General features: G+C 36.0%; 1 protein-coding gene across 1 annotated transcript; it reads right to left on the minus strand.

Moving 5' to 3' along the window:
• Nucleotides 1-274: 274 nt before the first annotated feature.
• Nucleotides 275-27884, minus strand: LOC107873902 (peroxisomal biogenesis factor 6-like). Its single transcript, XM_047414565.1, is given in 25 exon segments — nucleotides 275-616; nucleotides 715-819; nucleotides 1159-1218; nucleotides 1325-1463; nucleotides 1553-1737; nucleotides 1836-1919; nucleotides 2029-2151; nucleotides 2474-2514; nucleotides 2517-2652; nucleotides 2758-2827; nucleotides 2930-3023; nucleotides 3540-3615; nucleotides 4041-4130; nucleotides 4200-4301; nucleotides 5043-5105; nucleotides 12904-13074; nucleotides 13184-13254; nucleotides 13368-13516; nucleotides 14381-14438; nucleotides 14685-14802; nucleotides 15279-15364; nucleotides 15488-15609; nucleotides 26342-26496; nucleotides 26858-26938; nucleotides 27067-27884. Coding segments are annotated over 23 exon segments (2412 nt in total). The 5' UTR covers nucleotides 26858-26938; nucleotides 27067-27884; the 3' UTR covers nucleotides 275-502.

Genomic DNA, 27884 nt, shown 5'->3' on the forward strand with positions numbered 1-27884 from the left:
TATTTGATATATTTCATTGTATTCTTGTTTATACTTGAACTCAAGTTGAAGTTGGTGTTGTAATATACAGATTCTGTGTACCCGAAGTATAAACGAAACAACATTAAGATCACTTAATTCTTCATGGTATCAGAGCTGCAATACTCTGCATGCAACTCCAACACATCATTGACTTGCAACAAAATGGATTTTTCAGGTTCAAATCAATGTACACATCGTTAACGTACTTATTATTTACAAGGTATCAAATAATTAACATAGACATCTACTCTTGTTAAAATATTTGGATAAGGTAGACATCTAAGCTAAAAAATATTTTGGGGAATCTTAGAAGCTCTGTCAATTTTCTGACAGGACTGAACATCCTCTGCAAGTAGCTAGCAAAAGGTCAAAGCACATAAAGTAACTGTATGTGAAAGCCTGCTCCATCATTGTAACATGTCAAAATTTATTGTCTAAGAGACCTATAAACTCATTGTACAAATGAACCCAAAAGCCCCCTTTACATGATATAATTGAAGGACTGTTTCTTTCTAGATCCCTCTTCTCCATACAGATCATTCCACTGAAGAAGCTTGGTCATATTTGCGGATTCAGATGAAACACTTGGGCAAACCTACAAGAACAGCCGATCACAGTACTCCAATCGTCAACACCCTTATGCAGTTAAATAATTAGAAAGTTTAAAGAAACCATCAGAATTTTTCAACTCACCTGCTGATGAGAATATCTGAAGTCGTCCATATTCAGTGGCCGTAAGTCTGCACTGCTGCTTAGTGCTGGAGGTGGTCCACCATCAGCACTAGCTGCAGCCTGTTCCTATAATCAAATGTAAGCATTAGATGCCTGTTTTAGCAGGTATACAAAGGAGTCACGCGCACATGCACACATATATATACACTCAAGGGCTTCCGGAATTGCCTTTATATTATACTTGCAAGTACAATTCAAATCAAATGAACAGAATAGCCAAATTAATCAGTGTGGAATCTATATTGCGCCTTCCTTTTAGGTTGTTAGATATTTTTTAAAACATTTTATTACAATAGGGGAGCTCACCAAGTGAGCTGGCCCTCAAAATTATGTTTATCCAGAGCTGTGAAATCAATCACTCGTGCATGTGTCAGTGAACACACATCAACAAAAGAAAAGTAGTACATTTTTTTCCTCTTCTAGGATATCTCTAATTGGTCGATATGCAACGGTTGCACACAGATTCTACATGATAAAGGAGTTAAATTAGAAAAACACAGCAAATTCAAACATCAGAAAGATGAAACAAGGACTAGTCATTTATCCAAGCAAACATGAATAGCAAAGAAACCTTAAGGTCACTTCCGGATTATCCATCTGTCATACTTGCAACTGATTCCAGATCAACATCCTGATCCAAGTCTTCTTTTGCGAGTATCACTTTTAGAATTTTTGCTCTGTTTGGAGCACCTGGTAAATTGACCATCAACCTGTACAGAAAAGACATGAAAACGGCATTAAGCAAGTGTCAAAAATAATTTCTTCAATAATATCTGCAAATTAGTCGTTCCTCTTTTACCTGCGTGGCAGTTGCCTTATAACAGCTTCGTCAAGGTCAAATGGCCTGTTTGTTGCTGCAAGTACCAGAACTCGTTCAGTATCCTTTGTGCTCAACCCATCCCAATTCAGCATGAATTCATTTTTCAATCTGCGCATTGCCTGATGTTCTTCTGGATTTTCCCTTCTTCCCAGCATACTATCAACCTTTAGAAAGCCGCAAAAACAAACAGGAGACAAAAGGGATCAGAAAAAGTATAGAATTTTAAAGCAGGAAAGATCAAAGAAATATGCTAATGTCTTACTTCATCTACAAAAATAACGCTCGGAGCAATTTTACTAGCCAGCAAGAAGACAGCTTTTATGCATTTCTCACTCTGACCATACCACTGCAGCATTGGAAAAGAAAAAGATTAAGGTTGTTCTAATGCGAAGAAACTACTATGAACAACATCACCTATACTAAATAGAACACAAATAAGCTCCAAGCAAACAAACCTTTGAATAGATACTTGACATTGAAATATTAATAAAATTTGCTCCCGCTTCAGTGGCAACGGCTTTTGCCAGCATGGTTTTCCCAGTTCCAGGAGGACCAAACAAAAGTATTCCTTTGCAGGGCTGCGAACAAAATTGAAGAGAAATATTTTCTTAAATAATTACAAATATCTAGATAGTGCTTGAAAATTCAAGTCCCAAAAGGAGAAACAACAGTTGGAGTAACATTTTTCATCAAGCACAAACTTCCAGTCAAATCGCTCAGATGAAGTTGAGAAAAATTATAAGCAAGAAGCAAACCAAAGAGTAATAAGAAATATAGGTAACTGTCTTTATCTTCAAGTTTACTGTGGAAGTAATGTGGTCAAACTTAAACCAATATTATTAGGTAATAGTCTTGTTTTAGTGGGTAAAACAAATGGATAAAATCAAAGCTGGAGTAGACCTTGGTTAGTTTACTCTTGGAGAAAAGTTCTGGTCTTTGTATGGAAGCATGATCAGCTCTTTTAATGTATCCTTGACACTTTCAAGTGCATCGATATCATCAAATGTCACCCCAATATCACTGGAGGGAATGACATCAGCCAGAAGTGCCTTCTCAAACTCATTTTCTGTTTCAACATCCTGCATTGGACAAAAACTAGTTCCTAAGTCGGTATCTGCCATGTCAAATCAAGTAGCTTTTTATACAAATTCCGCAAAGCATCAGATAAGGAATATTATAATCACCTTAAGTGAATTCTTCAAGCTCTTGGTATCATTTTTGTTAGCTTGTAAGAATTCCAACCCATACTGAATGCTGTTAAATCGCAAAAGATTTCCACAATTGTTCAAATAAACAATTATTACAGTGAAAGAAAATCATGGATAGGAGAATGTCAGATGCTGCTATTTCTATTACCTAACGGGAGATAAGACAAGCCTCATGTCAACATCTGCTTGAGGGTTCCGCATCAAATGATGGCTCAACACCCATCCAACAACTTTCTCTGCGCCTTCAAGCACCCAAAAACAGTATTAACTTCAGCTCTTCTTGCATAAAAGCACCTGGATTACATAATTGTCTTTTTTTTTTTTTTCTTTTTTTGGAAATGAAGGATGTAAACGATATTTACATTGATGTAATGCATCTAGAATTCAGATTTTCATCAACACCTAAATCTTATGATTCGAGGACACTGATAGGAGTATGGGTACGAGTATTAAGATACAACCAATAAATATATATTGCGACTTGTATATAAGTAAACTTTTGACAATTAATATAAGTTATTAATTAAAATTAGAATTGTTTAATTCTTTGGTAATACTTAATATCCAATCAACCTATAGTTCTTAGCCATTACTATAATCAAAGAACATAAGTTAGCCCGACCAAATACTGTATAGATCCTACAACCACACCCAAATCGTGTCGGATTAACATGGATGTCGTAGTGATTTAGAGGGATCTAAAAGACATAGTGACGATATAATAGTGAGAATATAAAGTATCCCATGCAGCATCTTACTTTTAACAGAGAAATTTTGGTCTTTGATGCACAATGTCTCAAGTCCGTTGCATTCTAATCCAATCCGATTCAGAGCCTATATAAGAGCGGCCATCATATAGAAATAAGTAGTTAAAGATAGAAGTCATGTCATTAATCTATTGAAATCAATCATTCAACTGGTTCACACAATTTAAACAAAAAAGAATATCAGAGAGCAGTAACCTAGTCTCAGAATGCTGGAAATAATACATTGACAGCATTTTTATGGAAATCAGAAATATATAGCAGATGTGTTGAGTCAACAAGGGTGGAATTTTAGTTTCAGAAGGCTACAGTATGACGATCTTTACAGTAAGGTCAACTTATTGTTTTTACACAGGGGTCAAACTGGCCTTGGAAACATATTTGGGAAGTCAAGTCTCCATTTTAAGTTGGAAACATATCGTACTTTCTGAGGGGAGTCACAAATGTGAGGTGAAAAATTGATCATTCATAACGTTAAAGGTCAGAAAGCCTTACTCTTTGCAAGCTATTAAAATTTTCTTTCACTCTGAGGGTTTCAGCATCTTGATCCAATTGTTGTTTCCAAGTCGACAGAAGTGCTTCATCCTGCAATACTCAAAGCCACTCAGTGATTTGCTAAAGAATTTAAAATTCTATAGAATTTAAAAAACAGACCTGTGGCATGTGGATAACCACTTTATTTGGGAAAAGTTTGGTCAGAAATTTATTTGTCCTTGCAATCTGTTTCCCCTTGTCTTGCATCTTCCCAAAACTATCCTGAACACATCAAGATTCAGTGTTTTAAAAGACAATTAAGTTGTCATATGGCAGTGTTTATTCAACACAAGGGCAAATTCAGCTGGAGGAAAGGGAACTGTGCAGGATCAGAGCTCATATCCAGGGTTTTTCCAATGTAAATGACACTTTTTTGGATAAGATAAATTTCTTTTAAAAAATGTAAGAAACACTAAAGTTGGTGAAGCGGAAAAAGCGCCTAAAATGAAGAGGAAAGGAACCGAAAGACAACAAAGAATTAGAAAAATTATTTAAAAGAATATGAGGACAATAAAGGCCTAATTCACGGCCATAAGCAAGAGGAACTTAGTTAGAATTAGAATAATTTTGTGGTTAGGTTTTATAAAATATTGGTTGAGACAATTATCAAAGAAGTAGCTGCTTTTAGAAAACAAGATCATTTTGATGGTTTAATTTCTGAAAATCCTTTTAGATTGTTTTACAAAATAAGCCTAGTTTCCAGACAAACAAGGTAGTAATTCGTATCCAAATGCCTTAGTTTAATATAAAAGACATAACGTGCTTCCAAAAGTAAACCCCCAAAAATGCTCAACAGGACCCCCAAAAACGAAAAAAAAAAGAAGAAAAGACGAAAAAGAACACAGGCCTACAGGCTACATGTAAAACAAGGTTCTTTTCCCATTATTTATAATTCGACATCCTCATTTACGAGATATTTTTAGCACTAATTGAAAATTATTAAAAAAATTGAAGAGCTTATACCGGGAAGGCGAGCTCATGTAAAATGCTGCCCAATTTGGTGAAGAGCGATCCTCCAGGCTGTGACTGCAAAGAGTAAAATGGAAAAGCATGTTTAGGCCTTATTTTGTCAAGCAATTGAAAGGATGACTTAAACTTTAGCGAAGAGTTAATGCACACTCTTCCTCTCCCCCACCTTTCTCTTCGAGTAGAGAGAGATATATATGTATAAAAATATGGCATTGGGCATAACTCGACCCCAAGGGCTAGCTAGTATTTACCCAAGTCCATATAAACAAACCGCCACTCCAATACCCAACTAATGTGGGATTGTAGCACCCCCTACGAACCTTAGAGATTTTTTGTGCTTCTCGCTTTTAATAACGTTGGTAATTCTTGTTGGGTTCATAGTATATGAATGAAGTGTGAATGGAAAAAATGGAGAGAAAAATGGTGGAAGAAAGGAGATACCAATTTAGAAGGTATACTCCCAAATTGGAAAGTCCACTAATTCTCCCGCATTTGTGGGAGAATGGAACTTTGTAGTGTTTATATTAATGAAAACTTACTCCACATGATAAGTGAAGCAAGAAAATAGAGGTACCTCACGCCGTCGTCGTCGTCGCTTGCTCGGCCTCGGGATCAGGATCGGGATTCGGGATTCGACAAATGAGATCTATCTTTTTGGACAAATTTTATTTGATGATCTGAATTTACCAAACAGTAAAACGCAGTAATCTATTTTAACAGATGAACCGTTCCAGTGAACTAATGCACAGTTTCAGCAAACTGATGCAATGTTTCGATAAAATGACACAATGTTTCACAAGATCTGGTATGTACTGTTTCAGCGAAATGATGCATTGTTTTAAGTAAACAGACATACATTTTCATAAAAGTCACACACCTTTAAATTGAACCAATGCCACCTTTCTGAAGAGGCATCTTGTGGCTATATAAACCTGGTTTCATCCACAGGTTTTGAGATAAAAATTTTCAGATTACACAACTCTTCTTGTCTTCAAAATACTCTTTGTGATCAATCAAACTGTTGAGTGCGTTTGAAGAATCCGACAGTTTGAGGTACCGCTATAGTCAAATTGAAGGCCATTTTATCCTAGGAGAAAAAAATTCCACAACCTCGGGTACAATGAGGGAAATTATTTCCTTAAAGAAACTCCGTGAATTTGGAAGACTTGGCCTTATTTATTTATGCTTCATCTATTTTTCTGAAAAATAAAATACACCTCTTGGAAAGGTCATTTTGATCTTGTGTTGAGGGTATTTGATATACTTCATTGTGTTCTTATTTATTAACTTGAACTAGTTGAAGTTGTTGTTCTGCTATACAGATTCTGCATACCCGAATATATTATGGAAATAACAATCTTAAGGAAATAAAACTTTACAGAATCTTATTGCTTGTTTGAGGAGATTAAAGCTTAAGCTTTCTACTCTGCTTGAATTTAACTAGTGATTAGAAGACATAAAATATTCATCACAAGTTAAGGTTCACTCAGTTGATGATTCAAAGTAATAAAAACTTCATCGTTAACTAGAAACAAGAAGAAGAGTTTTAAGTTATTTAACTATATAAATAGTATTCTGAAAAAATACTAAGTTTTTTGTCTTGTGGTGACAGGAAAAATGACAACTGAAAGTCAAATGATGGATGCGACAACGTCTGTAGGAGCAACTAATATTGCCACATCAAGTCGCACAAATGCTCTGCCAACAATAGCACCGGCGGAGAAGCCCAAAAAATTTTTGGGCATTGGCTTCAAGCGGTGGCAGCAAAAGATGTTATTTTACCTCACCACTTTATGTCTGCAACGGTTCACTAGCGAAGACGCTCCTGAGGTACCCGAGGGAACCTCGGACAAAGAGCGTTTCATAATTGTAGAGTCTTGAAAATATTCAGACTTCCTTTGAAGTAATTATATTCTGAGTGGTCTCCAAGATGACCTCTATAATGTTTATAGTTGGACCAAGACATCAAAGGAACTGTGGGGGGCACTTGAACGGAAATATAAGACGGAGGATGCGGGAATTAAGAAATTCCTTATTGCACGATTCCTGGACTTCAAAATGATAGATAGCAAATCTGTTGTCTCTCAAGTACAGGAGTTGCAAGTCATCATGATATCCTAGTAGAAGATATATCTTTGAAAAATACCTTAGTTCAACAAATTAAAATTGTTCTTAATACTCACATAAACTATTTTGTACGTTTAATTGTGAATGATGCTTTCCAAGTAGCAGCGATAGTTGAGAAGTTACCACCTTTGTGGAAAGACTTCAAAAACTACTTAAAGCATAAAAGAAAGGAGATGACCGTTGAAGATCTTATTGTACGACTTCGTATTGAAGAGGATAATAAAGCTGCCGAAAGAAGGTCAAAGGGAAATTCTACAATTAATAGAGCACATATTGTAGAAGATGACCAAAACAATTCGAAGAAAAGAAAGAAATTTGAACATGGAAGCAATCAACCCAAGAAAAACTTCAAGGGAAAATGCTTTAATTATTGAAAAATTGTCCACAAGTTCACAGATTGTCGAGCCCCGAAGAAAGGCAAGAAAAAGGATCAAGCAAATATAATTGAATCCAGCAAAGAATGTAATGATTTGTGTGCTATGTTCTTACAATGCAACTTAACGGGAAATCCTCGTGAATGGTGGATAGATTTTGGTGCCACCCTCCATGTTTGTGCCAACAGAGAGTTGTTTTCGTCATTTGCTCCAGCTCAAGTAGAAGAAATGATCAACATGGCTAACTCCGCTACCACTAAGGTGGAAGGAACAGGGAAAATATGCTTGAAAATGACTTTGGGCTAGGTCTTGACACTTAACAATGTCTTGTATGTTCCCGAATTACGTAAGAACTTAATATCTGTTTCACTTCTAGATAAGAATGGATTCAAATGTTTAACTGTTTCTAGAAAAATTATAATTAGCAAAGAAGAAATGTATGTAGGAAATGGCTATCTAACAGAATGCCTTTATAAGATGAATGTAATGACTGTTGAAATAAATAAAAGTTCATATTCTTCTTATTTGTTTAAGTCTTATGATTTATGGCATGAAATTTTAGACCATGTTAATTACAAAATATTACGAAAACTGATTAACTTAGAAGTTTTGCCAAACTTTGAGTGCAATAAATCTAAGTGTCACACGTGTGTGGAATTGAAGTATGTGAAACATCCTTATAAGTCCGTTGAAAGGAATTTCAATCCCTTAGACTTAATACACGCTGACATTTGTGAGATGAAGTCAACACCGCCACGTGGTGGGAAAAAGTATTTCATAACTTTTATTGACGATTGTACTAGATATTGTTATGTCTACTTGCTAAGTAGTAAGGATGAAGCAATAGATGCGTTTAGGCAATATAAAATTGACATTGAAAATCAGTTAAACAAAAAGATCAAAATGATAAGAAGTGATAGGGGCAGAGATTATGAATCTCCCTTTGCACAAATATGTGTAGAGAATGGAATAATTCATCAAACTACATCCCCGTATTCACCTCAATCTAATGGAATTGCGGAAAGAAAAAACTGAACTTTGAAGGAAATGATGAATACCTTACTTATAAGTTCTGGTTTACCGCAAAATTTATGGGGGGAAGCTATCCTTACGGCCAATTGTATACTCAACAGAGTTCCCCATAGTAAGACATAATCAATTCCTTATGAAAAATAAAAAGGAAGGAAACCCAACTTGAAATATTTCAAAGTGTGGGGGTGTCTAGTGAAAGTTCAAGTTCCTATACCTAAAAGGGTTAAGATAGGACCTAAAATGGTGGACTGCATGTTCATAGAATATGCTAAAAGTAGTAAAGCATGTCGATTTTTGGTTCATAAATTTGAACATCCGGATATTAGTGAAAATACGATAATTGAATCAGACAATGCTGAATTCATTGAAAACATTTATCTGTATAAAATTAGACATGAACAGTCTAGTGGAGGATTTAAATGACCTTGAGATGAACCAAGTGAGAATGTACATAATGAAGAAAATCCAAGACGTAGTACACGTCAAAGAACGTCAACTTCGTTTGGATCGGATTTTATAACATTTCTCTTAGAAAATGAGCCACAAACATTTAAAGAAGCGATGTCATTATCAGACTCATCCTTTTGGAAAAAGGCAGTCAATAGTGAGATAGATTCAATCTTAAGCAACCATACATAGGAATTGGTTGACCTTCCTCCCAAAAATAAACTCTTAGGTTCTAAATGGATCTTCAAAAGGAAAATAGAGGTAGATGGTACTATTAACAAATACAAGGCAATACTTGTAGTGAAAGGCTTCAAACAGAAGGAAAACCTTGATTACTTTGATACATACTCTCCAGTAACAAGGATAACCTCGATTCAAATGTTAATTACCTTGGCGGCAGTATATAATCTTCAAATCCATCAAATGGATGTAAAAATCGCATTCCTAAATGGAGATTTGGAAGAAGAAATTTACATGTAACAACCTGAGGGTTTTGTGGTTCCAGGAAAGGAAAACAAGGTGTGTAAACTTGTCCAGTCATTATATGGACTAAAGCAAGCACCAAAATAATGGCATGCAAAGTTTGACCAAACCATGTTGGCAAACGGATTCAAAATAAATGAATGTGATAAATGTGTTTATATTAAAGACACTTCAAATCACCAAGTCATTGTATGCTTATATGTGGATGATATGTTGATCATCAGTAGAGACATTTCTGACATAAATACAACAAAAAGAATGCTCGAGAGCAAGTTTGATATGAAGGACCTTGGAGTTGCAAATGTGATCTTAGGTATAAGAATCCATCGACCTCCATAAGGGTTGGCATTGTTATAGTCTCATTTTATCAAAAAGGTACTTGACAAGTTCAAGTATATGGAATTCGGTATTACCTAGACTCCATTGAATGTGAGCTTTGCACTTCGAAAGATTGAAGGTGAAAGTGACTCGCAATTGGAGTACACAAGAGTATTGGGATGTTTAATGTATATAATGAACTGTACACAACCAGACATAACATGCGCTATCAATAAATTGAGTCGGTACACGAGTAATCCCAACAAAACTCTCTGGATGGCAATGAAAAGAGTTTTAGGGTATCTTAAATACACTCAAAATTATGCTTTGCATTATAATAAATATCCTGCGGTACTTGAAGGATATAGTGATGAAAATTGGATCACCGGATCGAATAAAGTAAAATCCAGAAGTGGATATGTATTTACTATCGGTGGAGGAGCAGTCTCTTGAAAATCATCCAAATAGACGTGTATTGCTCGCTCTACAATGAAATTTTAATTTATCGTATTAGATAAAGCCGGTGAAGAAGAAGAAAGGCTCTGAAATATCTTGGAGATATTTCATATTGGCCCAAGCCAGTGGCACCAGTATGTATACACTGTGATAGCCAAGCGGCAATAGGTAGGGCAGGGAGCATGGTGTATAACGGTAAATCTCGTCATATAAGACGAAGACATAATACCGTTAGAGAACTTCTATCTAGTGGAATTATCACTATAAACTATGTAAAGTCAAGGGATAATGTGTCGGATCCACTTACAAAAGGCCTATATAGAGAAGGAGTACAAAGGACATCCAAGGGAATGGGTTTAAGGCCTACAACAAGTCAGCATGGCGGTCACTCTACCTAGCAGACTGGAGATCCCAAGAGCTAGGTTCATGGAGATCAAACAAAGTTGTGTTTGACAGGTTCAACATTGTCAATTACCCAACCCATTCTCATGATGTAGACAATGTATAGTAAACTAGAATAAGACTTAAGGTGAAAAGTCTTTTAATGATTATTTAAATTTGGCAGATTTGACCAAATAGTTTAATCTATAGGATTGAACATTTAGAAATCACCTATGCGAGGGCGAAGTGGAAGCCGCTTCAAAGAGAGTGTTAGTAAAGGCTTATTCTCTAAGATTTCTTGAAAATCGGGACGTGTTCATGGCTGAAAAGAACAAAATCGTAAGAACCATAAATGGTAAAAGGCTGGTTGTGTGAATGTGTTGTCTAGGTGTACATTAAATCTCGACGGTTCAAAGATATCAAATCTACCGATTGACCTAGTGCATTCGATGCATGTTCATTACGGAAAGTTCAAAGGGAAACTCACTTATCCAGATGCAATCAGTCTTTGCTTGATGATCACATACTTGTCCATAAAAGTTTTACGAAAAAAATATCCATTCCCCATTCATGTGGGGGATTGTTGGGTTCATAGTATATGAATTAAGTGTGAATAAAATAAATGGAGAGAAAAATGGTGGAAGAAAGGAGATACCAATTTAGAAGGTATACTCCCAAATTGGAAAGTCCACTAATTCTCTCACATTGGTGGGAGAAGGGAACTTTGTAGTGTTTATATTAATGAACACTTACTCCACATGATAAGTGAGGCAAAAAATAGAGATGCCTCGCGCCGTCGTAGTCGTCGCTCGCTTAGCTCAGCTTTGGCTCCGGATTTGGATTTGGATTTGGCAAATGATTGATCGATGATATCTATCTTTTTGGACAAATTTTATTTGATGATCCAAATTTACCAAACAGTAAAACACAGAAATGTGTTTTGATTCTCCATTTATACATGCATGCAGTTTTTTGAAATAGTGCAGTGCTGAACTGAACTGATGAATTGTTTCTGCAAAAAGATGCCCTGTTCTGATGAACAGATGCACTGTTCAAGTGAATAGATGCACTGTTACAGTAAACAGATGCACCGTTCTAGTGAACTGATGCACTGTTTCAGCTAACTGATGCAATATTTCAATGAAATGACACAATATTTCACACAGACTGGTATGTACTGTTTCAGCAAAATGATTCACTGTTTTAAGTAAATAGACATGCATTTTCAAAAAATTTACACACCTTTAAATTGAACCAATGCCACCTTTCTGAAGAGGCATCTTGTGGCTATATAAACCTGGTTTTATCCACAAGTTTTGAGATAGAAATTTTCGGATTACGCAACTCTTTTTGTCTTCAAAATACTCTTTGTAATCAATCCTGTTGAGTGCGTTTGAAGAATCTGACTATTTGAGGTACTGCTATAGTCGAATTGAAGGCCATTTTATCCTGGGAGAAAAAATTTCATAACCTCGGTACAGTGAGGGGAATTATTTCCTTAAGGAAACTTCGTGAATTTGGACGACTTAGACTTATTCATTTCTGTTTCATCTATTTTTTTGAAAAATAAAACACACCTCTTGGAAAGGTCATTTTGATCTTGTGTTGAGGATATTTGATATACTTCATTGTGTTCTTGTTTATAAACTTGAACTAGTTGAAGTAGTTGTTCTTCTATACAGATTCTGCATACCCGAATATATTGTGGAAATAACAATTCTTTCAAATTGTTTTGCTTTGTAATCTTTTACTTGAGCCGGGATCTATCAGAACTAGTCTCTCTACCTTGTAGGGGTAAGGTCTGGGCACATACTACCCTCCCATACTTCACTTGTGGGATTACATTGGGTATGTCCTTCTTGTTGTTGTCGTTGTGAGTGTGAGTGTATGCCACACTATGTAGTGTGCATATATATGTGTGTGTGTGAAAATGATTTGTGTGTTTGTGTCTGTGTCTGTGTATGCTGCGTGTGCATGCATGCATTGATATATATAGCTAAACTAATGTCTCTTTTGTGATTCGAAGTTGATCTTTTGAACTTTTTGGTATAATAAGAGTCACCTCTCATCCTCCCGATCAAGCATCAGTCTCACAAAGTTTTGGCACCGATAGCTACTAAAGCCAAGAAATTTAATCCATAAGAAATTTCCATAACAGGCCACTGTATACACATTATAACACGAAAAGATCTAATCAAAGGTATTTATTCTTGGGCATTTTGATCTCAAAATAGTACCTCCTCATGGTCATCCGTATGAGTGTGAGACCCAATGATCACTATATTATCTGGAATCTTCTCAAGCCGACTTTTGTACGTTGAATATGACACTGAGTTTCCTGCCATCATCTTCTCAGCATCTTTCATGAACAATATGACTGGGGAATTTCTGCTTTCTCTGGATACAACCTGAAAAAGTGGAATGAAATGTAAAGACTATAAGTTTACAACAAAATAGAAAAAGAAAGGAACAGAAATCCCACATAGCACTATTTATACTCAATGAAAGAAATCACACCTCAAACAATGTTTTAACAAGTAAATTTTCCAGATCATCCAGTCCAGTGCCTTCTAATCGCAGTTCATCGACTGAGAGGAAGAGATGGTAAAATGAATTGGAAGTAGAACAAAGACTGCGCACTTAAGAATGACATTTACTAAATAAACTAAAGGAAAATAGTTAAATGGCATTCCAAAAGTACCTTTTCAGAAGAATCCATGAGCATCTTCACAAAGACCACCTAAGTTGACGCCACGTGGGATGGGTTTATCAAATTGGACGCCAACCTTTGCTGATAGACTATTTTTGAAAGACAATACAATCTTCCCTATAGCTCCAAATGTTGGGCCCCTGGAACAATGGAACAAGACAGAGAAGGTTGAAAATAACAGCATCGGATTGTACTAAAACATATGAATGGGTGGTTGCAGAACAAGATGTGGTACAGGAGATAAAGAACAATTCACTGCCTACAAATGCAGAAAAATAAAGATTATGTCTTAACTTAATAAACTAAACAAATAAAACAGGAAGTAACAGATACTTCTTCTATCCCAATTAATGTGAAGGTGTTTGACTGGCACAGTAGTTTAAAAATGAAAGGAAGACTTTTGAAACTTGTGGTCTAAAACAAATCATAGATATTATGTGGCTATAAACTATCTCATCAACGGTAAAATGGAAAGTTTAATAGTAAATTATTACTCCCAGTTTCAATTAGTTTGTCATAGTTTGACTTGACATGAAGTTTAAGCTAGTAATCTTAATCTAAAGATATGTATAATTGATTTGGAATGTCCTTTAATCTTGTGGTATTAACACACGTCATGTGAGATGCTGAAATTAAAGAGTTGCCAAATTAGGAAAGACGCATTTTTTTTTAAACACGCTAAAAAAGATAGTAAAGCAAACAAATTGAAACAAGAGGGAGAACTAAATCTAGAAATATGTCATTCTTTTTGGGATGACTAAAAGGACATATAGTTACTACCAAATGTATCAAGAGTGATTCTTTTTGTTTCCTGGATAAAGCAGTTTCATTGATGACATTAAGAAATATGCATCAATAATGATTATTTTCGTTTTTGATAAACCGGAAAGATGACAAACAGACCGTCACAAAATAACGTCAGAAATTTGAAATGTAAGAAAAAATAGATCATTTTATAGCACAAAAGAGTTGGTGTTGAGGTTTCTAGGAAAATTAGAATTTACCTGATGGGAGTCGAGTCATGTGCACCAGAAGTAGAGCCAATAAATCTGACTCTATCACCTAAACATCTTCAACATCAGTTATCAGTAAAAAGAGAAACAACAACATACCTAGTATACTCCCACAAAGTGGGGTCTGCGGAGGGTAAAGTGTACGCAGTCCACACCACTACCTGAGTGGTTGTTTTAGATAGACCCCCAGTTCTTTTTTCTATATTTTTAATCTTAGAAAACATAAAAAGCTGAAGAAAAAAATTTAACTCCTTAATGTTCAAAAACCAGGGACTAACTAAAGGGCAGTCAATACCTGTCATAAAGATGGTGTTTCTTGATGGCCCGGATAAAGAGGTTATGTTGTCATTAGCAGCTTGGCTAGATGATGGTTCAGTGCCTTTCATTGTCTGGGCATCCCTCACAGAAAGCCTCTGAATGATATGAAAACATATCCATGATTTGCATCTAACAACCTCAGTAAAAAAGCAAGAGTGGCGGCCAAGGAAGTAACAAAGTCTAGAAACTGACATGAAAAATTTTAATAGGCCAATGACTCTAGATTTAATTGAAAAGAGCTCTAACTCGTAGAAATAAGATTGATGACATGCAAAATCAACCCCCAGGAAAGAAGAAAAGAAGCTTTCATAAGTTGCATCTACTGTCCTTGCATCCCCTCAATATGTCTATAGCCCCTTTATAGGTCTTTCCCTTTATAACTTGAAAAGACATAGCAAATTGCAATGTTAGAATGTTTAATAACTATAATATATAGAGAACTTATACAGAAGTATGTCTTAAATGCTACTAGTACTCTAGTAGTACTTCAAGGGGGGTCAAGAACAACAAAAAAAAGAAAAACAGTTAATTTTGTAATGTCCCTCAAAAGAATATGAGTATTTGATCTTACAAAAGCTTCGCTATCAAAATTGAGCAATTTGGCTCCATAATAATGTGCAACTGCCTTCACCAGCATCTCCTGATATATTTCTGATCCTGGAAAATAAAAGCAGGACTGGTCAGTACCCATAGAGTAATATCTTCCATGCATTCCAGTGAGAAAAATTAAATAATAACAAATACAAAATAAGTTAACTAATTACTGTGAAAGTAATAAACCTGCAGGACCAGAAAGTAAAATTCTTGAGTTCACCGCACGAAGCTCGTTGAAATATTTAACTTGCTCCTTGTGCTTTAGGTGTAAATATGAAGTGGCAATCAACACATTTTTTGAGTTCTCGCTGCAAATGCACAGATACAAACATCTTCAACAAAACCAAGGTTTATTTAAAGCACATAGCTACATACTATATGAGATAGCTATAAAGAGACTAGTCAGTTAAGTTGTTATAGTTTGTTAGAAAAGAGAGTGGTGTACATCTGGTGTATAGCTGTCAAGTTAGTGGAGTTGGATGTTAGTGGATTCGGTTATTTTTCTCTATAAGTAACAATTGCATCACTAACTTTGTAATGAGAATTAGATCATTTTCAATCAATAAAGCTTGTCCATTCCTCTAAGAACCACATCAACAAACTTAGTCCAACAGCTCTAGGGCTCTAGGGATTTTATCATCGTATCAGAGCAGTGATCCACGAGCTACTGCAGCTACGCACCGGAGTATCGTCAACAATGGAGGACAATACCACCTCTCCACTCAATTCGCAGAACCCAGCAAGAATGGCAGCGCAAATTGATTTCCATCATCCTCAATATCTGCAAAATTCCGATACACCTGGATTGGTGTTAATTGGCATCAAGTTAACAGGACGTGGGAATTATACATTGTGGAGCAAATCGATGTTATTGGCCTTGCTAGGGAAAAACAAGCTAGGTTTCGTGGATGACAGTTGTACAAAAGCTCAGTACAGTAGTGATTTGGGGAAACTCTGGGAACGATGTAATGCGATTGTTTTGAGTTAGATTGGAGCTACTGTTTTGCCAGATTTGGTTTCTAGCATAGTGTATGTGTCTGATTCAAAAAAGGTTTGGGACGAATTCAAGGAAAGGTTTGATAAATCAAATCTCACTAGAATATATCAGCTCTGGAAGGATATAGCTACTCTAACTCAAGGTACGGACTCAGTCACTGCTTACTATTCTAAAATATGAGATTATTAGGATGAGATAGATGCCTTAGTACCAGGGGTAGGCAGTAGCTGTGAAGGATCTAAGGCTTTCACTGAAATGCTAAGAAATCAAAGGTTGTTGCAATTTTTGATGGGGCTAAATGAGAGTTTCAATCATGTTCGAAGTGATATTTTATTGCGCACCCCTATCTTGACGGTTAATCAGGAATATGCAATAGTAGTGCAAGAAGAAAGGCAAATAGGCATGGGTTCTGGTAGCAAACAAATGGATTCCATCACCTTAATGGCTGGAGGTGGCCACAGACACAAGGGATCAACATTTAAGCCGTCTAAACCTGCTTCTACTTCAAATCAGACCACCTATAAGAAGCCACTTTTTCCTACAGGTTGTGCTCACTGTGGTTACAATAAACTATTTAACAGAGGATTTCTATAGAGTGGTAGGATATCCACCTGATTTCAAAAGCAAAAAGAAGGGCCAATATAGTTCCACTAAAGCCTATGCCCGAGGTAATACTGTGGATACAGAAATTGGACTTGTTTCTTCAGGAGAAGGGAGGTACATATCTAAGGAACAATATCAACAATTCATCATAGCAAGTTCCAGTAACACCTCAGGCAGCAACAACACTAACAACACTAACAATGCCTCAAGTGATTTTTAGGCTAATGTGACAGGCATTTATCCAGTATTTTTTCACATGAGTGGATAATTAATTCTGGTGTATCTCACCATATCACACCATATAAAGAGTGCTTGTTTAATCCATTAAAATTTGAGGGTTGTGAGAGAAACAAGGTCTATATGTTCAAGTACCTATAGGTGGTAGATGTGAAGTTACACACAAAGGAACCACTGTCATACTGAGATCATAGGCTTAAGAATGTTCTATATGTTCCTGATTTCAAGTACAACTTGTTGTCAGTGTCAAAGATGACAAAAGATCTTTGTTGCTCAGTTTGCTTTTACCCAGATTCTTATGTTTTCCAGGACCTTTACTCTGGCAAGGTCTTGGGGATTGGTAGATAAAACAATGGTTTATACCTGTTGAAGGATGATGCATCAAAACATCCTGTAGTAGGCTCAACAATTCATAAAGAAGTTGATAGTGCAATGTGGCATATGAGATTAGGCCATCCATCCATCAGTATTCCAAGTTGCATTCCCATTGTTTAGAATGGAAGAATAGCACACAAAATATGTGAGATATGCCCATTATCCAAGAAGACAAGGTTACAGTTTCCTGTTAGTAACTCACATTCTAATAGCATTTTTCAGTTGATACATGTTGATGTATGAGGTCCTTTTAAGGTTCCTACTTATGACAGAAAACATTACTTTGTTACCATTGTTGATGACTATAGTAGATATACGTGGACATGTTTGGTTCAGTATAAGTCTGAAGTGATTGTTGTTTTGAAAGATTTTTTGTTGAAAGTAAAGAATCAGTTTGGTACTACTGTAAAGACATTAAGATCAGTCAATGGTAGAGAGTTTTTCAATTCTCAGTGTTCTGATTTACTTTCATCTTTGGGCATTATTCATCAAAGCTCTTGTCCATACACACCCCAACAAAATGGGGTGGTGGAGAGAAAACATAGACACATTCTTGAAGTAGCTAGAGCTCTTAAATTTCAGAGTTCCATCCCTAACAAGTTCTGGGGAGACTATGTTATGGCTGCAACATATCTTATAAATAAACTGCCTACACCAATTTTGCAAGGAAAGTCTCCTTATACAATTTTATATAAGAAACCTGTAGTATATGATCACTTAAGGGTCTTTGGTTGCTTATGTTTTGCATCTACTTTACCTAAAGGAGATAAGTTTTAACCAAGAGCCAAAAGAGCAGTTTTTATTGGTTATTCTGAAACTCAAAAGGGATACAAGTTATTTGATCTTTAGTAGAACACATGTTGGGTCAGTAGAGATGTGGTATTCAGAGAAGACATCTTTCCTTTCAAGGGAATCACATATGAAGGTACCACTATTTTTGATGTTCCACACTCTGTCAATGACCATCATCATTCTGACCCTACTCCAATACCCATGCCTGCATCACATGCCCCTGTATATGATGATCCTGCTAGCTTTTCTGGTATACCAGAAATTGCAGATAATATGCAACATTCCACAGTTGAAGCTGATGAAGTGCCACTAGTGGAACATTCATTTCCACCTATTCCACAACTAACAGACTTGAGAAGGACAACAAGGAGTGCCAATATGCCAATATGGTTAAAGGATTATGTAACCACTAAATCTGGTGGTAAGTCTAGAAGTATGACCCTTTATTCTATCTCAGGTATGTTGTCTTATGATAATCTCTCACCAGAATATCAAGCCTATCTGGAAGCCTTTTCAGTTCAAATTGAACCACAAAATTTTAAATAAGCCGCAATAGATGAACACTGGATTAAGGCTATACAGCATGAATTCAAGCCTTGGAGGAAAATCAGACTTGAGACCTGATCCCTCTACCATCAAAGAAACATGCTATACGTTCTAAATGGGTATACAAGATTAAATATAAGGCTGATGGGAGCATTGAAAGATACAAGGCTAGATTAGTTGCAAAGGGATACAATCAGCAGGAAGGTTTATATTATCATGATACCTTCTCACCCATTGCTAAATGGTGACAGTTAGAGTTGTGATAAGCCAGGCAGCCTCCAAGAAGTGGGACATCTTCCAAATGGATGTAAATAATGCTTTCCTATAAGGAGATTTTTATGAAGATGAATACATGAAATTTCCTTAAGGCTTTCAGAGACAAGGAAGTAAACTGGCATGCAAACTAAAAAATCATTATATGGACTCAAATAGGCTTTAAGATAGTGGAATATTAAGCTCACAAATGTATTAATTGCTGGTGGCTATACACAAAGTAGTTATGATCACTCACTATTTATTCAGAGATCAGGACATAATATTGTAGTGGTCTTGGTTTATGTTAATGATCTTCTTATCACAGGGAGTAACTCTACTCTAATTCAAAATGCAAAAGACACACTGAAAAAGGCATTCAAGGTGAAAGACTTGGGACAGTTAAGACTCTTCTTGTGAATTGAAGTACTCAGGTATGAAAAAGGTTTCTTGCTTAACCAAAGGATCTATGTGCTGGAACTGATCTCACAAATTGGCCTGAGTGGGTGCAAACCATCTCCAACACCATTAAAGGTCAATTAAAAATTAACTTCTGTAGAGTATGACCTCCAAGATCCAGAAATAGATGACATACTTGGTTATCAAAAGCTGGTTGGCAAATTACTTTATCTCATTATTACAAGTCCTTACATTTGCTTTGCAGTACAAACATTAAGACAATTTATGTAGAGACCTAAACAATCTCACATGGATGGTGCACTAAGGGTGGTGAGGTATCTGAAGGGTAATCCTGACTTGGAATTCTACTTAAAGCAGATGAGATCACATCTATGACTGCCTTCTATGATTCTGATTGGGCATCTTGTACCAACACTAGAAGGTCAGTTTTAGGGTATATAATCATAATGGGTGATTCTTTGGTTTCTTGGAAATCTAAGAAACAACATACAATGAGTAGAAGCTCAGCAGAAGCTGAGTATAGGAGCATGGCAGGTGCAACTACGGAAGTAATATGGCTGGCTGGTTTATTGGCAGAGCTTGGAGTGACCTTAACCATGCCTGTGAAGTTGTTTTGTGATAATAAGGTTGCACTACAAATTGCTGCTAATCCTATTTTTCATGAGAGAACTAAGCACATAGAAATCGATTGTTATTTTGTCAGAGAAAGAATCAAATCAGGTTTGCTGCAACCAGTTTATGTCCCCTCCAACATGCAACTAGATGATCTTATAAGTAAAGGACTTCCAGCAGCTCAACATCAGTTTCTTCTTTCCAAGCTGAGTGTCCTTGATGTTTTTCGGTCACCATCTTGAGAGGGAGTAAAGAGACTAGTCAATTAGGTTGTTATAGTTTGTTAGAAAAGATAGTGGTGTATAGCTGGTGTACAGCTGTCAAGTTAGTGGAACTGGATGTTAGTGGAGTCGGTTATTTTTCTCTATAAGTAGCAATTGCATCACTAACATTGTAATGAGAACTAGATTATTTTCAATCAATAAAGCTTGTCCATCCCTTTAAGAACCACATCAACGAACTTGGTCCAACATCTCCAGGGCTCTAGGGATTTTATTAAGCTACAACCATCAAAATAAGACGAGGCATAGCAAACCCTGGGTAAACAACAACATCTAATTAAAGAGCAATGTCCATTGTAGAAAAATGATAGCTTGTCCATTGTATGAACCAATATGATCTATTCAATACCCTATTGTACGTCTAAAATTGGATATCTAGTGCATGGACACTATAACATGTGGCCCTTGCATTGGTTAAATCAAGAACGAGAACAAGCATGGCTTCGATACTAAGTTGAAATGTGTAATCAATCTTATCTGAAAGCTTAAATTGCTAAAGTGAACACACTTTTAATTAATTGATTAATGTTGAGAGTTGCTTTAGGAATGCACATCTTTCTTTGTTTTTTTCTCTCCAGTTTTTTTTACATACAATCCTAGTTAAATTAGGAGTCCTATCTTTGATAGGAAGCTAATTAGTTATTTTAATTTTAGTAGAAATAAGTTGTTTCTTTGTCCTATTTTTAGTTGTAATAGCAACTATTTAAGTTTCTAAGTTAATGATCAATTAAAGACACCTTTTAACAAGAAAATAATCTGTCTCTTTGCATATTCTCTTCTTCAAACTCCATCTCTGTTTTAGGGGCTAGCTTTTGAATTGAATTCCTGCGTTATTTCCTTTAACGGTTTTAACCAATAATTGGTATCAGAGCTTTAATCTTATGGGACCTGTGAGTGTGTGCATCAATCTAATCCGGTGGATACCATGAAGGAGAAGCAAATTTTTCTTCAATGGCACCACCAACTTTTGATGGAGAAAGTTATCAAATCTAGGAAGTTAGAATGTAAATATATCTGCAAGCTTTGGGTCTCTGGGAAGCTATTGAAGATGAATACGAGATAGCTCCCTTTCCAGACAATCCCATGGTGGTGCAGATTAAAACTCACAAGGAGAGGAATACTAGGAAATCAAAGGTAATGACATGCTTATTTACTACAGTTTCATCTAATATCTTCACTCGTATCATGTCTCTGAAATCAGCGAAAGAGGTATGGGATTATCTCAAGATTGAGTATAAAGGAGATGAAAGGATTTGAGGGATGGAAGTGTTGAATCTGGTACGTGAGTTTGAGCTGCAAAGGATGAAAAAAGGTGAAACCATAAAGGAGAACTCTGACAGACTTCTTAATTTAGCAAATCACATTAGATTGTTGGGTTTCACTTTTAATGATTCTAGGATCGTTGAAAAAATCCTAGTAACGGCACCTGAAAGATTTGACGCTACCATATCAACCTTAGAAAATACTAAGGACTTGTCCAAGATCACACTTGTAGAGCTCTTACGTGCTTTTCAAGAGCAAGAGCAAGAGCAATGGTGTGTTATGAGATAAGAAGGAGTTGTTGAAGGTGCCTTACCAGCCAAGCATCATGATGATGGACATTCTAAGAAGAAGAAGAAGAATAAGAAGTACCAACCAACTGATGGAGAAGGTGCAGCACACAATAACAAAAACAAAATAGGTGGCTTCAAAGGAAACTATTCTCCTTGTAAGCATTGCGGCATGCTCGGACATGCACCTTTCAAGTGTTGGAAGAGGCCTGATGCTAAGTGCACTAAGTGCAATCAGCTTGGGTATGAAGCGATCATTTTTAAGAACAAAACTCAGTAGCAAGATGCAGAGGCTCAAGTTGTTAATGAACAGAAAGAAGATGAACTTTTTGTCGCATTGTGTTTTACAAGCAGTATCTCAAATGAGTCCTGGCTAATTAATAGTGGTTTTACAAATCATATGACTCATGATGAGAAGATTTTCAAATATTTAGACAAGTACAAAATCTCTAAAGTCAGAATTGGTAATGGTGATTATCTTTTTGCCAAAGGAAAAGGAACAATAGCTATTGAAAGCCGCTCAGGTACAAAGTTAATTTCAGATGTACTTTTTGTTCCAGAACTTGATCAAAATTTGTTGAGCGTAGGACAACTTTTGGAGAAGGGTTTTAAGATTAATTTTGGGGACAAGAAGTGTGTGATATTTGATCCAAAGGGTCAAGAAATATGCTAAGTTAAGATGAGAGGAGAAATGATTTTCGTTTGATCCAATGGAGGGAAAGTCGGCTGCCTATCCGAGCCAAGAGATAACAGCAGATGTATGGCATAAGAGACTCAGGAATTATCATCATAAGGCACTCTTGTACATGGTGAAGAAAGATATGGTTCTAGGACTACCATCCATGGAGGACAAACACACAAGCTGCAACACATGTCAATTTGGAAAGCAAAGCAGGATGCCTTTTACCTAGGCAACCTGGAAAGCATCAGAGAAGCTTCAGTTGGTCCATAATGATTTGTGTGGAACACATAAAACTTCTTCTCTTAACGGAAGTAAATATTTTATAGCATTTATTGATGATATGACAAGAATGTGTTGGATTTATTTTCTCAGGTTCAAATCTGAAGTACCTAAAGTGTTCTGGAAATTCAAAGCTTTGATAGAAAATCAAAGTGGTTGCAGGATACAAATACTTAGATTAGATAATGGTACTGAGTACACATCTGATCGATTTGAGAAGTTTTGCAAAAATGCAGGTATTGAGCATCAAATCACTGCCCCGTATACTCCACAACAGAATAGAGTTAGTGAAAGGAAGAATAGGATGATAATGGAGATGTCGAGGTGTTTGTTATATGAGAAAGGCCTACCAAAATATTTATGGGCAAAAGCAGCAAACACTGTTGTTTTTTTGCTGAACAGATTGCCTACCAAAGCAATTGATGACAAGACATCTTTTGAGGCATGGCACGACCATAATCCGTCCTTAAAAAACTTAAAAATCTTTGGTTGTTTGTGTTTCTCTCATATTCCACAGGTTAAGATGGACAAGTTAGACAAGAAAGCTGAACCTGGAGTCTTTATTGGTTGTAGTACAATCTCTAAAGCTTACAAAATTTTTCAGCCTCATACTGAAAAAATTATGGTAAGTAGAGATGTATTTTTTATGGAGAGTGAGCGATGGGACTGGGAAAAAGTTAAACAGAAGTAGATCACAAGCAATCTACCAAATTTTGATGAAAACATTGATGATCAACATGTGAGAGGAACAAGGTTGCTCTCTGAGATATACCAGAGATGCAATGTGGCAATTTTAGAGCCTTCTGGATTTGAAGAGGCTATCTTAGATGCTAAGTGAAAAGCTGCAATGGAGGACGATCTTGCAATAATTGAGAAGAACAAGACCTGGCAGCTTGTGGAAAAGCCTCAAGATAGAAAGATCATCTGTGTGAAGTGGGTTTACCGCATAAAATTGAATGCTGATGGTTCTGTTAACAAGCTCAAGGCAAGACTTGTAGTTAAGGGGTATGCACAGATTTTTGGTGTTGATTATTCTGACACGTTTGCTCCAGGTGCTAGGCTCAACACAATCAGGTTGCTTCTTACTGTTGCTGCATAACGTGGCTGGAAAGTGCACCAGATGGATGTCAAATCCGCGTTTATTAATGGAGTTCTTGAAGAAGAAATCTATATCGAGCAATATGAAGGTTTTTTTGCAAATGGAAAAGAAAAGAAAGTCTACCGACTACATAAAGCTCTTTATGGCCTAAAACTCCACCAAGAGCTTGGTATAGTCGAATAGATGATTATTTGCTTAGCCTCAATTTTGAGAAAAGTGTTTCATAATTCACACTATATGTTAAACGCAATAACAGTGGGATTATTGTTGTTTCTCTTTATGTCGATGACCTTTTGATTACAGGAAGCAGCGCAAAGCTCATTGTTGAGTTCAAGCAGGCTATGATGCAAGCTTTTGAAATGTCTAATCTTTGTCTGATGACTTATTTCCTTGGAATGGAGATTACACAGGGAAAAGATGAGTTTTTCATTTGCCAGAAGAAGTACGCGAAGGAAATTCTCAAGAAATTCAAAATGGAAAATTGCAAAGAGATAAATACTCCCATGAACCCAAAAAAGAAACTAAGCAAAGATGATGGAAATGAAAAGGTGGAGGAAACATACTTTAGAAGTTTCATTGGGTGTTTAATGTATCTTACAGCAACAAAACTTGATATATTGTATGCTGTAAGTATTCTATCAAGGTTCATGCATTGTCCGAGTGAAGTACATCTGAAGGCCACCCAGAGAATTGTACGATACATCAAAGAAACTGTCACCTATAGAGTCATGTTTCGAAGGAGTCAACCTGTGAAGCTTTTTGGGTACTTTGATAATGATTGGGACTCGAAGAGTACTTCAGGGCACTATTTTAGTCTTGGTTCTGGGATTTTTTTCATGGAGTTGTAAGAAATAGGACATTGTGGTTCAATCTACTATCGGAGCTGAGTTTGTGGCAGCTACAATAGCGGTAAATCAAGCATTGTGGCTGAAGAAAATTCTGATTGATTTGCATATGGAACCAACAGGAAGCATTGAAGTGTTCGTGGACAACCAAGCAGCAATAGCTATTCTCATAATCCTGTGTTTCATGAAAAATCTAAGCACTTTAATATCAAGTTTGTCTTCCTGAGAGAAGTTTAAAAAGATGGAGATGTGATTCTTGTCTACTGCAAGATGGAAGAACAATGGGTTGATATATTCACTAAGCCTTTACCTGTCAACAAATTCGAGCTTCTCAGATAGCAAATTGGAGTTTGCATTTCATAAAGCAAGGAGGAGTGTTGAGAGTTGCTTTAGGAATGCACGTCTTTATTTAGTTTTTTCTCTCCAATTTTTTTTTACGTACAATCCTAGTTAAATTAAGAGTCCTATTTTGGTAGGAAACTAATTAGTTATTTTAATTTTGATAGAAATAGGTTGTTTCTTTATCCTATTTTTAGTTGTAATAGCAACTATTTAAGTTGCTAAGTTGATGATCAATTAAAGACGGCCTTTTAACAAGAAAATAATTTGTCTCTTTGCATATTCTCTTATTCAAACTCCATATATCTCTGTTTTAGCGGCTAACTTTTGAATTGAATTCCTGCGTTATTCCCTTTAACGGTTTTTAACCAACAATTAGTTATTTTTTTAATGACCGAGAAATTCATCTAGGGCCAATCCTGAAACTGATCGTAGCTTTGAAATTTAAGAATAATGGGTCCATGTCTCTACCCTTCTCTATGTAAATACCAATATGTGGCTTAGTCCGCATGGCACGAGGCTCAAATATGTGATCTAAGTATAGAAAGGAAGTACGTAATACCCTAAAAACAAGTCTACCTAAGTATAGAAAGAAAGTAATACCCTAAAAACCAATCTCTTTGCTTTTTTGCGAATTACACATATCATACAGAAACAAGAACCAAGATTGGCTTAGATAAAAACATAGAAGTAATCAATGGGCCAGGATTAGAGACCTTTCCACATTCACAAAAGATAGAAGTAATCAAGATTGGCTTAGATAATCTTTTCCTTTTTACGAAGTCACTATTTAAATTGATCTGCATCAGCTCAAAGGTTTCAAATTTTTTTCTAACACAAATATTGCATACCAACTTTTATTTTTTGTAAAATTAATTAATTCACTGATAAATTAACATAAACAAAATTAAAACCCATCGCCAAAAGAACATATTGTGAAAATATTTTTATGATGAAAAGAAAATATTTCTTATTTCTTAGCTAGAATATAAGAAATGCCAGGAAATGCCTAAAAGACCAAAGAACTCAAGAGCAAAAAATGACTAAAAACATTAAAGGAAACTAAGTAGAACTTCAGATATACAATGGTAACTGGATTATGCTATGTGATCTTATTGACTAATTTCCCACCTTAAGTAATATGGAAAGTCTTCAAATGACACTTCTATATTTTGTCCGTCAATGATTGCAGCATAAAGTTTTTCCATAACTGCAGCAGATTTTAAAGACATCTCTGAAGTTGAAGCAGGCATTGATTCTATAATCCCCCGTCTTTCCTCCAACATCTGTTAATAAATACATTTTTTAGTTATGCATGGATTAGTCTGCGAGCTCATATCAAGAAGGCCAAAATAAATGGTTTAGCTAATGACTAAGCATTGCATGTACCAATGGATAATTCAAAATCAGCAGCATTATTGCTGCCGATATTTGCAGCTGAATCTAATTCAAGGCCATCAAGCTTGTACGAATGGATAATTCAAAATCAGAATATCATGAATAACAAGGGAAGGAGGCATGCAGCTCATTTCTTGAGTGTTTTTTACCACTTACCTGAGATGTCGATTTCAAAGAAAATAAATCTCGACATGGGTTTGAAAATACTGACAAATCAAAAGCACGAGAAATAGCTAAAGCATCTTCTACCTGGTTTTTGATATTCAACAGTTTTCCTTTTCCGGCACTGGTCCCAACATCTGAAGGTGACTCCAATAGTAACTGAACAATCTATATAGAACAATGTCAAGGATATTCAATCATATAGATGAGAAATAGTAAAGAATCACAAAAACCGTAAGGATTGAGCAAATAAAAATGGAATCACAATAGCTCCTACAGCAACATGTAGAGGATACGTAAGCATTATTTTCTGCTTGACTTAAGATAACTTCATCGCCTGAATTGAGAAAGCAAAAAGAATATTTTCTGGTCTTTCCATTGACTTGCACATGGCTGCTTCCTTTTCTATCAAGCAAAGCCACCCACTTGCCTTGATGCTGATCATGTCCACAAACAATGAGTAATCTATATACATTATGAAGTTCACAACCTTAGAAAATAGTCAAACAAATGTCAACTAATGTAGTCCTTCGATATGCGACATGTTCATATTTAAATTATATGGCAATCTCTCAGGAAGAAGAGTACCGAAAGATAGTTTGCTCCAACTGCCTGAAGAGATTCCAAGGAATATAGCTGTGGTCAAAGAGAATTCTTGAAGATACCACAGATATTTCCAATCGAGAAAATATGTGTGATTTCTTTTGTTTCGAGTAGCATCTTCATACTAAAATTATCACTAGTAGACAACATATTTTTACATTATGGTAAACAGACTTAAACTGTTGAACAAAGGGGAAAGTCAAGGCAGTCCAAACTTAGAGCACTACATTTACAAGCCTTATAAAGCACATCATCGCAGCAGCAGGAGCTTCTTTGTTTGCACCAACTGCCAAAAAACTCTTATTAACCTCTACTGTTGGGTTCTGCAGTATATACATTTTATTAGATATCAAATCTATAAACCAAAATTCAACAGAAAAATAGTTAAAGAAAAACAAATACTACCAAAATAAAACCTCCGGATACTCTGATATGAGTCGGCACCAAGGCTTGTCCGATAAAAAACTTGAATGACACCCATTGAATATGATCAAAGACAAGAACAGTAGCA

Source organism: Capsicum annuum, chromosome 6 (genome assembly GCF_002878395.1).
Source record: "Capsicum annuum cultivar UCD-10X-F1 chromosome 6, UCD10Xv1.1, whole genome shotgun sequence".
Classification (NCBI taxonomy): domain Eukaryota; kingdom Viridiplantae; phylum Streptophyta; class Magnoliopsida; order Solanales; family Solanaceae; genus Capsicum; species Capsicum annuum.